The sequence below is a fragment of the Spea bombifrons genome, chromosome 6 (assembly GCF_027358695.1).
Source record: "Spea bombifrons isolate aSpeBom1 chromosome 6, aSpeBom1.2.pri, whole genome shotgun sequence".
NCBI classification, from domain to species: Eukaryota; Metazoa; Chordata; class Amphibia; order Anura; family Pelobatidae; genus Spea; species Spea bombifrons.
The window spans coordinates 30624303-30637570 of NC_071092.1; the positions used below are offsets into that span (position 1 = coordinate 30624303).

At 36.2% G+C, this 13268-nt stretch overlaps 1 protein-coding gene across 1 annotated transcript in view; it reads left to right on the top strand.

The window, feature by feature from the left end:
• The window catches only part of RGS5 (regulator of G protein signaling 5), a 34897-nt gene extending 22616 nt beyond the window's left edge, over window positions 1-12281 (top strand). Inside the window, exons 4-5 of the mRNA XM_053468748.1 lie at window positions 2543-2709; window positions 10238-12281. Coding sequence (XP_053324723.1) covers window positions 2543-2709; window positions 10238-10399 — 329 coding nt within the window. The 3' untranslated portion in view covers window positions 10400-12281. The remainder of the gene's footprint in view (window positions 1-2542; window positions 2710-10237) is intronic.
• The last annotated feature ends 987 nt before the right edge of the window (window positions 12282-13268 follow it).

A 13268-nucleotide genomic window follows, 5' to 3' on the forward strand; every position in this document is an offset into this window, starting at 1 on the left:
ATAGGTGACACCGGACTGAAGGTGCGAAGGCAATCTCCTTTCCTATTCACAGTTAGTTATACTGCAAAGTTCCACAATGCTTAGTAAGAAATCCTTTGCCATGGCCGTGCAGAGAGGCAAGGGTAATAATAGGACACATTCTAGAATTCTTATTTATATATATTTATATAAATCAATTCTATTTATATATATTTATATAAATCAATTCTATTTCATCAGTTTTAAGTGAAAAGTTTGTAGCTTACGGATTTCTATCTAAGGCTGTAAACTCTCTCTTTAATACATTAAAAATGTTTGTTTTTGTAAAAAATAGGGTTGCTAATTGATAACTTAGGTGTCATTGTCAGCTATATATTTTTTAGTATTTAATAGTATTTAATAATAATAAAGTATTCTTAAGAGTGTTCATCCTGAATGTTTAGACATGGGTACCAAACATAATTATGATGTATACAGTTATCTAAATCTCGATAATATTCATAAGACATTTCCACCTTCCTAAAATCTGAAATCTTTACAGCTTAGGGTTCCCAAATTAGCAAGGAGAGAGCCAAGAAATCTGATTGACGTGGTTTACAGAATCGGTGATCCCTATATTATAAAGAAATAAACAGAACCCGCTCTCCTCATTTCACGAATTTGCTTTCACAGCAGCACATGGACACGGAAAGTGAGAAGGGTCTCTTTTCATCACTTTTAAATGCCAAATGCAGGCACATGTTCTAAACACAGGTCTCATCATGAAATAAATAGAGTAGTTAAACCTTACTCCTCACGCTGGGAAAATAACCTGAATTAGAGCTTGTGAACCTTTGTTGTGGATTGGTTGTATAAGAAGAGGCATATATATATAACATGGAGGACCAAAGAAAATGGAGACACCTTGTGTCTTGGAAAAAAAAAATTTGAAAAAAAAGAAAATGGATACACCTGACAAAAATTTCAAATATATGTGGAATGTATCGTTACAATTTACACATATTACCAGATTAAAGGAAAGAACTGATAAATATATCATGTTTACCAGAACCACATTTATACCTATTTATTCAGGTCTGTATCACTCACAGGCATCTGACATAAAAAGTAATAAGCTAATAATTGACCGCCAGCTCTGAACATGGTCTTCAAGGCATACCAACAGTCCATGTATTTTAAACCTCCCTTTCGAAATAGTATTTAGAATTACTAAGTCATTCTCATTAATATGCCTTGAGCACTGGTTTGGGAACACTGGTCTACACATCCAAGGATGAAAAACTATGGTAGTTGTAGCATTGTCCAGGGGTGGGCACCGACATTGCTCATGGTGGACATTTATAGGGGTCTGTGGTGGACAATTTAATGATGTTCTTTGGGCCTTCACAAACCTTGCCATTGACACTCTGCCCATCCCTTTGTATTTCTAGAACCATTCCCCAAGTTTGGCTGATTGTTTTAATACCCTGATCTGTGCAGATTTTAAAAATGGGATTCCATTTTTTTATGTATGTAGGACTGGCCAGAGTGCTCATCATAAAGTACGGTATTCACAAGGCTTTTCCCTTCAATGTCATAGCTTATTAATTTTATTCTTAAAGTATTGAAGATTATTACGGTCTGAAATTTTTCCCCCTCGAGTGCTGTAGATATGTTCTGGAAACAGTGCCAGCTATAATTATAATATTGTGGACACCCAGTGACATACTGAGATAGCGACAAAGCTTTCGTGAATTTATTATTACATTTTGTCATACGTGGAGACATTTTACTCAATACTAAGAAAAATGTACCGTCATAGCAGTATTAAGTGCCTTTGCATTTCATTGCATTCCAAATAAACACAGCCCACACTATGTTGTTTATACATTATATAACTAATGCATTTATTAAACTCACATATAAGTGGGGGGCAAGTTTGAGGCTATGAAATAATTTCCTTTTAGAAATAGGAAATAGTTCCCAATAGGATCCTTTGGATTTTTTCCCCCTAGTCAGATGCCTCATATCTTTTGAGGTTATGGGACATCTTATTGTAACATACACAAATGTCTGCAAAGAGTAAACAATGTCGAAAGAATGAGACAAGACGCATTGGTGATACGTGTTACACGCCTGATACAGGAAGGCACCATGTGGGTATTCTTTCTTATCATCAAGACAGCATCTCCATCTTTCTCATTACATTTGTTTCCGTTAGTCAAAATATTGTGGAATACGGCTTTCAGCTGCTTTTAATTTTAGATCTTCATGTGGCTTACAATAATGAAAATATGAGTCAATATGCATTAAAAGGTACAGTAAAACTCAACCAAGCCTTTGAAAAGGTTTGTACAATGTCATTGTTGTAATTATAAAGGGGTTTTTTTTAGCAATTGTGTCACACAATTCTTTTTAAAACAAACTTTTAAAAAATATTTCTCCAAGAGTTGGCATTTTGTAATGTGATTGGAAGATGTTACAAACTATGATGACTCTCCATATTTGCATGTCGTTATCATTATGCATTAATGTTGTTTTGTCAATGTTTTCATGTTGTTTGTCATGTTTACCAATTATACAGATGGACTTTCCACCTTCCAGAACTTCCTGAAGTCGGAATTCAGTGAGGAGAACATTGAGTTCTGGATGGCTTGTGAAGAGTATAGAAAGATCAAGTCCCCAGCCAAGCTTGCAGTTAAGGCCAAGAAAATCTATGAGGAATTCATCCAAACGGAGGCTCCAAGAGAGGTACAGTAATAATAGATTACATAAGCCATCATCAAACAATAATATTATATATGAAATATAATATAATATGCAGAGCAGTAGCTAGGGATCCTGGGACAGAGGTTATGTCCTGTGCTGATGTAAAAAATGGACAGTTCAGAAGTGCCCTCAACTTGCAGAACCTGGGGCAGTTGCTCGTGGAAGTAACATTTCTGATAATATGATTTAAATACTGTATTGCACAAAAAACATAAAATACAGTTAATCATTAAATTTTAATCATTTTTATTTCTGAATTTGGGAGTGTAATCTACCTCATTGGCATTTTTTTTCAGCAAAAGCTGGGCCCAAATGATTGAGACGTATCTCTCAAGGTGTTACAAATGGACAGCAGTGATCACTGATAAAGGACTATTACTCTGAATTACAGTTAAACAAAAGCCAAATTATGTGCTATAGAAATACTCACACTTAATCTCACAAGATTGTTTTAGCTTCTAGAATATTGCTGGACCTGTTAATGGGCTGACTAGGTGGGCCAAATGGGTCTTATCTGCCGACACATTCTATGTTATCTAAATCCAAAACTATTTTGATATCAATCAATGTCTACAAGTATCACACGAAGTTTGTGTAAATGTATACCCTTTCATTAGGGATCACATTTGACATAACAAAATAAATGTTAGGGACATGTTTGGTGTTTATATTGAGCTCATAAAGCACACTGTGTGTGAATTGTGAATATTTAGCGAGTGAGAGAGGGGAGATTCAGTTTTTACATTACACATTTCGAATGCAGACAGGTATGATTAGCAAGCAGGTATTTTACACCTTTTCCCACCATAAAAAGTAGTGTAAAAGTGTGTAGAATCATGTGTGGAGATCTGGTAGATGTGTATTTAGCACACTCAACAATTCTGCTTAATCAGATTTATAGATTTATTATGTGTTTTTATCCTTTATCCTCAAAACCACACATTTCTTGTAATCCCTGTCACTTGATATTTTCATATCCCTGGTTCTCACACTGCTCATGGTTAGATGAATTAGCCAAATATCAGATACCCAATCCCAGTTTTCCAAGTAGATCCCATATAACCTCAATGACACTTTAGTGTTCTATCTATAGCCTTCAACCTTTCATTTTAACCTAAACTAATTCACCAATTTAAGTACACCCGTTTGATGAACATAATAATAATTCCTTTATTACCCCACACTCCAATAGCCTCACACACTCTGGCCCATCTACGTAGACTTTTCCTTTCAGATGAAGGGGCTTCCAGTAATAATCATGTATGGGGCGTATACATTTGATAATAATAACAGTAATTAATAATTCTATCATAGCTTTCAGTGGGAAAGCTCACATTCTAGCTTTATTGCGGTTCATGGTAAGTCAAGATAATTAAAGGGACATTGAGCTGATAAAATGTTTTGGAGGCTGCAAGAATTACCGGTAAATGTGTTCTGCTGTTATACAAATATGGTGGTTGATGTATAGCGAAGAAGACGTCTTAGAGCAAACAAAGAAAATGCTTTATTTTCTACCCGTTTTGACAGAATTTCCTAAAAGCCTTATTGAAAGCTAAATAAAATATAAAATCTGCTGTGTAGTACTGGAATCACATTACTGCACATTTTGTAGGATATTCTCAATTGTAGTTGTCATTCCTCTTTTGCCAGCATAAATAACAGAATTGTCTAATTTTATCATGTTTTATCTTATCACTTTTTTTTACATCTTTAATTACTTTAGTAACACTTTTTTGATATGTACACTTTTGTTTTCCGGCTTAAGCTAAGTTAGAATCTGTTTACAAAATAGTTAAAAGGGGAGTCCTATACATGCCTCAACTGAACCACTCAAATTCCAAATCTGTAGGGAGTAAATGAGCAACTCTACAGGGAAGACATTGTGTATCTACAGGTTTCTTCACTCCTTTCATTGTAAAAACACACTCTAGCTTTATTAAACAGGCATATTAATTATTTTTCAAGAAAAGAATCAATTTTAAAATTCTAGACACAACGTCTAAAATAGCTGAAAGTCAACACACTGTTTATCAGACCTCATTAGTCAACCGAACAGCTTAAATCTACAGCATTCCTACAACCACATGCAGCGACCAATATAAAAGAAACCAGACTTTCGAATAACCTTACCCACCTCGCAACTCTCCGAGGTACGTTACGTCTAAAAAGAAAGCATACGCTCTCTAAAAATAATTTGAGTAATTGAACGCTATGTACAAATGTAGCCAGCCTTAGGATTGTGATGAATCCAAGATTTCTGTGCCATATCTGGTTAAACTAATAAGAAAGTCATTTACTTATCAGAACAATATAATTTAACGCAGGAAAGGGTCAATTAACCAGCTATGTCTGTAAATCAGTGTATGATACAATGAGTCACATCTAAATTAGGCGTCACGAGTCTGCAAGCCATCTCAAAACTGGAGTCTAAATTGGTCTCTGTTGGTCAAGCCTAATTTCAGTTAAAAAATACTGTTCTAATTATCATAAAAAGCAAATTATTACTGGCTATTCCAGTGGTACACAACTCTGTGCCTTGAGGGCTGCAAACAGACCACAATTATTGATATCCCAGCTTGAGCACAGGCATCTCAATTCAAAATTAATGAAACTACTTTTCAGTTAAGTAAACAGAGAATTCCTGGCCTCTTTGCGGCCCTTGGGGACTGGAGTTTTGCACTGCTCAGTTATTTGAAACGAATCAGGGAAGGCACAATTGTTTTTGGTACCTTTCTCAAGTTGATTTCAAATATATATATATTTATATATTTTACTTTATGCACAGCTGGACAAAAATGTTATAAATATAATATTTCCTCTTGACTATTAATATATTCGATAAAATAGTTGTCAATATGCACACACAACAATATAGGCTCTCAGGGCAGTTTTTCAATTATATTGAATTAGCACAATCCTACACCCTTTTTTGCATAAATTACACCATAAGCATATTTGGCAGGTCTGTCGTACATGTTCTGAACGTTGCCATCATTATGTGTTGTTATAGAGATGCTTCAAAGGTCAGGCACAAAATGAAGTCATATTCACAAGGTGCATAATTGTGAAGAATGGAAGCTGGAAACTAATGATGTTTTCCAGGGGGCTATTTTATGTGTGCGAGTGATCTTAAACATCCATATGCAATTTTAACAGGACAATTCTACAGAAAATGGTGTTTTTTGCAATTTTAATAACCAAGACTTGTAAAAATGCATATGAAAAGCTGGTGTTGGCTACAACATTTTTCAACCACTTCTCAAGGTACTTCAGACATTGAAAGGGAGAGTTCAGCAGCAGTCTTTAAAGAAATGTCTTTTGGAGTGGGAAGTTGAAAATAATACCATACTCTTCTAAAAGCCATTAATTAAGGAAATGCGTTGAGGTTATATGTGTGACCCATAGGACCACACATTACTTATGAAGCCAGGTGGAAAGTGTCTTTTATCCCATGTTTTGCTTTAGGTTGGATATTTTTCACATTGATATTGTCGATTTATCATTTTTAAATATCTTATATGGGTCCCTAGAATGCAATACAATATTGTCAAAAGTTGGGGTTTACATTTGCTCACTTCTCCTTGGGTTCTCCACCATCTTCCTTGTTCTGCTCTTTTTCCATTCCATTCACGGCTAGCTATGCCCCCAAATAGCTACCCCTTTTCCCCCAGCTCATCCCTGACTCCCATCTCCCGGCTCCCATTAGATCTCCCAGATGATCTTAATCTGAATGCTGATACATTTTCAGAAGCCAACTGCAGTTGAACAAGAGTAGGATTTGGAGATAGTTTCCCACCGTTTCTATGGTTAATCTTTCTGAAACAAACTCCCAGTGCGGTTTCTGCCATGTTTAAGAAGTTTAAATACTTGTAATTTTAGCTACAATTCCCCTAGCCATCAAAAGTCAATCCATGTATGGATAAATTCCTATTACAACAACTTGTTTGTTGGCTAGTTCTCTGTTCTATAAATGTGCCTTCAATAAGTAGAAGAGGTTTTTTTCTTCTGAAAATAAATTTGTACAACTGCTGGCCATGAATAATCAGGGTGATTCAGGTAGATCGGGGATTGAGATTGTGAAAAACAAGTACCAAATGTGTTCAGAGGCAGGAGGGTGGATGCTGCACGTACATAAATTTGAACATTTTTCTTCCCATGCATATTACACAGATGTTTTATCCCAGTGGAGCAGGTCCTGCCACATATTACGGATGTGGAGTCTCAAAGGGAGCGGCACAGTGACCCTGGCTATGTTCAGACACTTGTGTAAATATTTACTGCTGCAGTCAGTGACATGCCGTACTGTCAAATCCAGGATGATGGGTCTACCTGGACTCATGCCAGATAGGCAGCTGGCACCAGACTTATGTCTATCACTAACAAAAAAAACCTACGAGAATTCTACTGCAAACTAATAGACGTGAGCAAAAATTAGATTTTTTGATAAATAACTAAAGAGAGCTATCCACTAAAAATAATGTCAAACCACCTCCAAAAAGAATTTGTCAGTGCCATGGACGACATTTAATTATCCAATGAATTTTTATAGCATTAGAACATTTTACATAATATAAAAGATACAATTAAACTATTGCTAAATGATATCATACATGGGATGTGTCAGTCCTAATAAAGGTAAAACATCAAATAGAACTACTAAAAATTACTTGTCGCCGATTGTTAATGCATCAAAACTGCATACAGTATATGGTGCACTAACCTTTTATTCATATGTTGGAAAACAGAAAGTTAAAAATATTAAATATATAATGGCCAGTTGGAAAGCACATTGAAATATTTTAAGTCAGGGATTTACCTCTGGGATTCCCTGTTTAGTTCGGCATTGGATGTTGTCTCGCATGCGTTTGTGTCTATTGTCTCTGGACATCACTCTGTGTGCTTTATGGCATTGCAACATAATGGGTGCACCTTGCCTTTCACCTCTCCATTGCTATATAATCCTGACAAAATCGACCCTTTCCTTCCATTGTAGTGGGGCAGTTTTCTCTATGGGTGTGCTGTTTTCCTGTTTTGTTTACACAGTTTTGACCTCAGCCTGATTTTTCACCTCAAGTACTCCGTCTGTCCTAAACTTCAGATTGTCCATTGACCTTAATTGAACTTTGCTTGCCCTGTGCCTTTAGCCTGTATTTGGATTATGAGATATGTTTGGCCCTCTAGGACATTTAGACTGTAGCTGCAAAAGTCCTAGAGGTCACGGTTCCTGGAGGATAAGCCTCTCAGGGCCTTCCTCAGTTGCTTCAGATCAAGGTTCCAATTGTGAGGCAATATTATTAAACATTGTCTAATTTGGACAGTCCAGATACAATAGTCTTGTAAATGTGGGATTATCCATCTACCTACCTACCATCTTTCTATATTCACTAACAAATGAATTTGCAAGAGTTAAACATTCAACTCTCTGACTTCACTCTGCTTTAGAAGGGACCAACCTCAGTGAGGTAATGTAGATCCCTGTATAATGTATAGTTAATGTCGGCCTTTTATTATGCTAAATGCGTAGTGTAGGAAAGGAGCTGCAGTGAAAATACCCCGTTGTGTATAATGCGTATATACAATATTATACCATGATCCCAGCTGCATGTACACATTGTAACCCACAGTAAGCCGTTATTATTGTGAAGATTATGTTAATACACTGTATCTGGGAAACAGCTTGAGCTTTCAACCTGGCATTTTTCACCAAAATAATTTTCCTACCAATTTTTTTTTCTCGTGGTGCTGACTGACGAAATGTCTTTCACCATGTATGACAAAGATAGGTGTGTGCTGTTGTCTTTTTGTGAGGCTTAATCCCATCACTTGTATGTCAACAAATGCGAACCGTACTTTGTGCAATGCGTCTTAAAAACGCGCAGCTTTATTAGATCCTAAAATGGTATTGGAATAAAATGGAATACGTTCTGACATGTTGACAACTTAACAGCTTCTCTCTCAGAGTTGTAGGAAATGTTTATGTTATGTTAATAAGTTTTTTGTTTTTTTTTAAATAGTATAGAATATTTTTTAACATATTCTAAATATACCTCCTCTTTGTGTGCTTGAAACATCTGGCATACTCTTCGTGATTTTATATATATATATATATATATACAGCAAGATATCAGCCCACATCTATTACATTCTATATAATAATACCTATTTGGAACATAAATATTGCTTAGCCTGCCGCGACAAAGTACCCCAATTTTGGCGAGTCGTGTGTAATTTCACAGCACTTTATTGCTTACCATGGAGCGGAATCAGTGGGGGTGCACTGCCCTTTAACCAAGTCCCTTTATCTGATCCCTTCAGCCCCAGGTGTTATTCCTACCATAATAACACATTTTTTGTGCCCTGAAACAGTTTACATTTTCCTTCTGTTCTGTGTAAACGATTCTTGGTGCTTTACTGCAACACAGCAGAGTATTTACAAATCTATGAGTGTTTTGATGTCTAAGGTGCCCTGTTTTAATATTATTAACTATATAAACTCAGATTTCGAGGTGCTGCGGAAATAACCAATATGTACAACAATGCAAGAAATCCATGCACACCCATCAAATATTGGGAATTCAATATATATATATATATATATATATATATATATATATATATATATATATATAAAATATACACACACTACTGTTAAAAAATTTGGGATCACTTCTTTAAAACAAGGCATTTTCTAGCTGTGTAACATAATTTCAAAATGGCTTCCTTTCAAACTTAGACTTGGATTATCAAACACAGAGTGATGGTTGCCTCTGTATACCTGTGAGGATATTCCATAAAAAACCATCAGTTTCCAGCCACAACAGTCAACAATTAACAATGTCTGCACTGTATTTTTTATTCATCTGATCTGATCTGATAACATGTCTATTTTTGAAAAGATTCTTACTATACAGCATTTTTACAACTGCCAAAAGCTTTAACATAGTGCTGTATGTGTATATATATATATATATATATATATATATGCGATTTACTTTTGAACTTGAGCAGATACATGGAAAGAGGTGATGTACTCCAAATGGCCTAAGCATAAGATGTTTTGTGGTTTGAAATATGAACTACAGTAGTTAAATGTTAAATCGTTTCATGCCAAAGAGAAAGAAGTCCAGAGACCATTTGTTCAGCGCAGCTTTATCTCAATCAAGGGCCAGTATAAATGATGAATTATTAGTTGATGGTTGCCAGGTTTCTTTAGGATAACTGGAAACCCTTTACACACCGGACCTGTACAGAAAGCGGCAGTGCTTTCATATTTATTCCCTTGGCGGTTATGCTTCTGGCCAAGACTTGAAGAGAAACTTTGTGTAATCTAATAGTTCACACAGGGGGACAGTTGTGAAGGTGGGTTAGTAGTCAGAGATATCGTACATGATTTTTTTATATAAAATGTTATATTCACTAAGAATAAGTAACCAATACAACTACATACAAAGCTCCAGTCAGACATACAATAATTATCTTTACTTTTCACCCTGTCTGTCTTTTTTGATAGGTCAACATTGACCACTTCACCAAAGCAGTCACCATGAAGAACCTGGTTGAACCATCATCCACCAGCTTTGATCTGGCCCAGAAGAAGATTTTTGCTCTGATGGAGAAGGACTCCCTGCCCAGATTTGTGCGGTCCGAGTTCTATCAGGAACTGATAAAGTAACAATGCGATCGAGCTGTGCAGTGCACCCCCACCATGCCATGAGTTCTAGACATCAGTTAGCTGGCATTTATTTCCCTGCAGCTGCTTTGGTTAATAACATTGTTGTAGCCAAGGTTCCCCTCGTTAAGAAGGTGTCTGCATAGTTCCTAATACTCATAAATGTTAATGCAAATCTAACCTTAAGTAGGAAGCTTACTGCTTTTTTCTTAATTTGTAATCAAGTCATTCTTTTTCTAAATGGTCATAACATTTAACCTGATGTGAATTTTCATCTGATAAATGATTCATCCCATGAAGGGTTCCACCTATAATAAATAATCATATTGTTCAGTTCTTAAGTGTACTCACTGCAAGACTTTAGAAAATAAAACCCATTCTGAAAATGGGATATTTTAATTTCAGTTCACTATTTGACCTTGTTGGGTTTACTCAATACATGCACATGGCCCATGTCACTGCGTCTGGCAATTGTGCACCGGCATATCAGATTCATAGTGTATCTTTGATTCATTTTCCTAATTGCAATCTGTAAGCGCATATAAAATAAGAATTTTATAATTACAAATGCTGTTATGCCGATGTCCATATTGTGAGGCCTGGTCAACTGTTCTTTACAAGCCCTGTGACCTGCACAGACTGTCGCTGCAAGTTATTCACCTGAATGTAATATTTACCTGTAGGGTCAGGAGGTCCTGCTTCCAGGGTAAATATAAGGAGGTTAAGGAGTCGTGATGTAAGGTTTCGGGAATGGGTTGTTAAGCTTACAGAAAGGTTTAAGGGGAATGAAAGGAATAAAAAGCTCAATGCAAACCTATTTGGAGTTCAATTTAATGGTGGGTCACAGGAATTAAAGAATGCTTCAATATGTATATACCTTTCTAAGAAATATTGAGAATGAAGTCAGTGACATAAATCGAATGACTAGAGGAAGCATGCAACATAATAAGGCTAGAAAGTTAATTGTTTCCAATATCTGGCAGCCTTAATGCTTTATTATGAGGGTTTTTAAATGGATTGGCAATTCAATTACTAATTATTAAAAATCATTCCATTTGTGTCACAGTTTGGACACAGATATTTAAGCATTCTCTTTGTTAAGGATATCCTAAACATCAGCTTAAGAAATTCCAGAAAAAGAACTTCCAGAAATGCATCTCAAGAAGAAATATTTTTTTCTGTGAATCCTGAAATCTGAGTATATAACTAAAGTACAAGTTAATCACAGCCCACTTTAAATATTGGTGAATGTCACAGCTTCCAGTGGTTGTCCATCCATTATTATGGTTGTCCATCAAGCAGACTTCCTTCACCATGTACGATAGTGACCTTGGACCCACAGTTTTACCTTTCAGATTCTTCAGAATTCCCAGTAACAAAAGAATCCCCAGGAAATATTAAAGTTTCAGATCATGAACAGGGTACTTTGAGGAATCCTTTCTGTAAGGCAGGCAAAAGGGCTCAGTAAAGCATTGCATATTATTTTTAGGCTAGGTCGCCACATGGAAACAATGTTCAGGCTGTCATCATTTTGCATGTATTGATGCATGGAATTCCTCTCATTGTTGTCATTGATCAGTACTGGGTATGGTTTATCGGCAGATAGGCAAATATGTGACACCCCGTGTGTCATGCCCAAGCAAAGACAACTATGTACTCTTTCGAAGCAAACAGTATTTATATGTCAAGTAGGAGGGTCTACAGAAAAATACCTGTATTGGGTCTTCACCAGGGGGCAGCTGAACATAGCATTTACAATACCAATTACATTATATGTTCAACTGCAGACTGCACTCTGCCTGATTGTTGTCCCCTAATAAAACATTTGTTTCTTCTCTGTAAACCACATGCGTGAAAAATAAAGATTGTTTTGCTTTTGAGTGTGCACATAGTTGTTTTCCTTGGTTATAGTTGTCTTGGGGATTGCACCATTAATCCTCTTTGTATGTTGCACCCTCAACTCTCTTGTCCGTCTTTTCAATCTTAAACCCCAAGTGTCATGGATAGTAATTCCCATGATGCTCTGCCAATTATCTGGCTTACCATTACTGGAACTGTAGTCTGCAACAGCTAAAAATACCAAATTCTAACCATCACTGGTTTGCCACTAGGAAGGAATTCCCATCACTACGCTGTATTCAAACCCATTTTCGTAGCAGGTTTCAGCAGAGTTCACTTATGAGACAATTTTTAAGGAGGCCATATATTCTCAATTTGCAAATGTTTTGGGTGGAAACCCTGAATAGTATAACAGTGAAACAAAATGTAATCGTATCAAATTATATCGCTTAATGGTCCATTTTTTTCTCGATTACCTTTGGTTGGATGTAATGCGTTTTAGCGCCACATAGATGACAAGCCCTTCAGAGTAAGCATATTGACTATTATAGACTCAGCATATTTCTGAAGTGGTTTAAAGAACCCCACTGAGGATTTCTTGAAGCAGAATCAGTAAAAAATCTTATGGATTCTTCCTACAAAGACAGTACAGAAAATTAAGAGTTATTCAGCAGCAGTATTCTTGATGCAGGGTACCTTGGCAAAAACATACGAGTGCACCAAATATCTAAAGCTTTTGCTTAAATGAGATTTGTGGGATTTCTGCACAGCTCAGAAAAAATGTCCGGAATTATGTCTTTTGTTATTTTGTTGCATGGTCTGCACCCCTTCCCTGTTTTGTAGGAGAAATGTTAATTAATGTGCTTTCCAAGCAATGTCACGTGCCCTAGAGATAAGTTTCTGTTTATCAAACTCTTCTTTGTTTGCATCGCAGTATATTTATCAGCGGCTACCATCTTGAAGAGACATAGGGTGCATAGTCACCTTACGTTGGTCTGGGTTGTTTGTGAAACAGAATGATGGGTTGGTATGA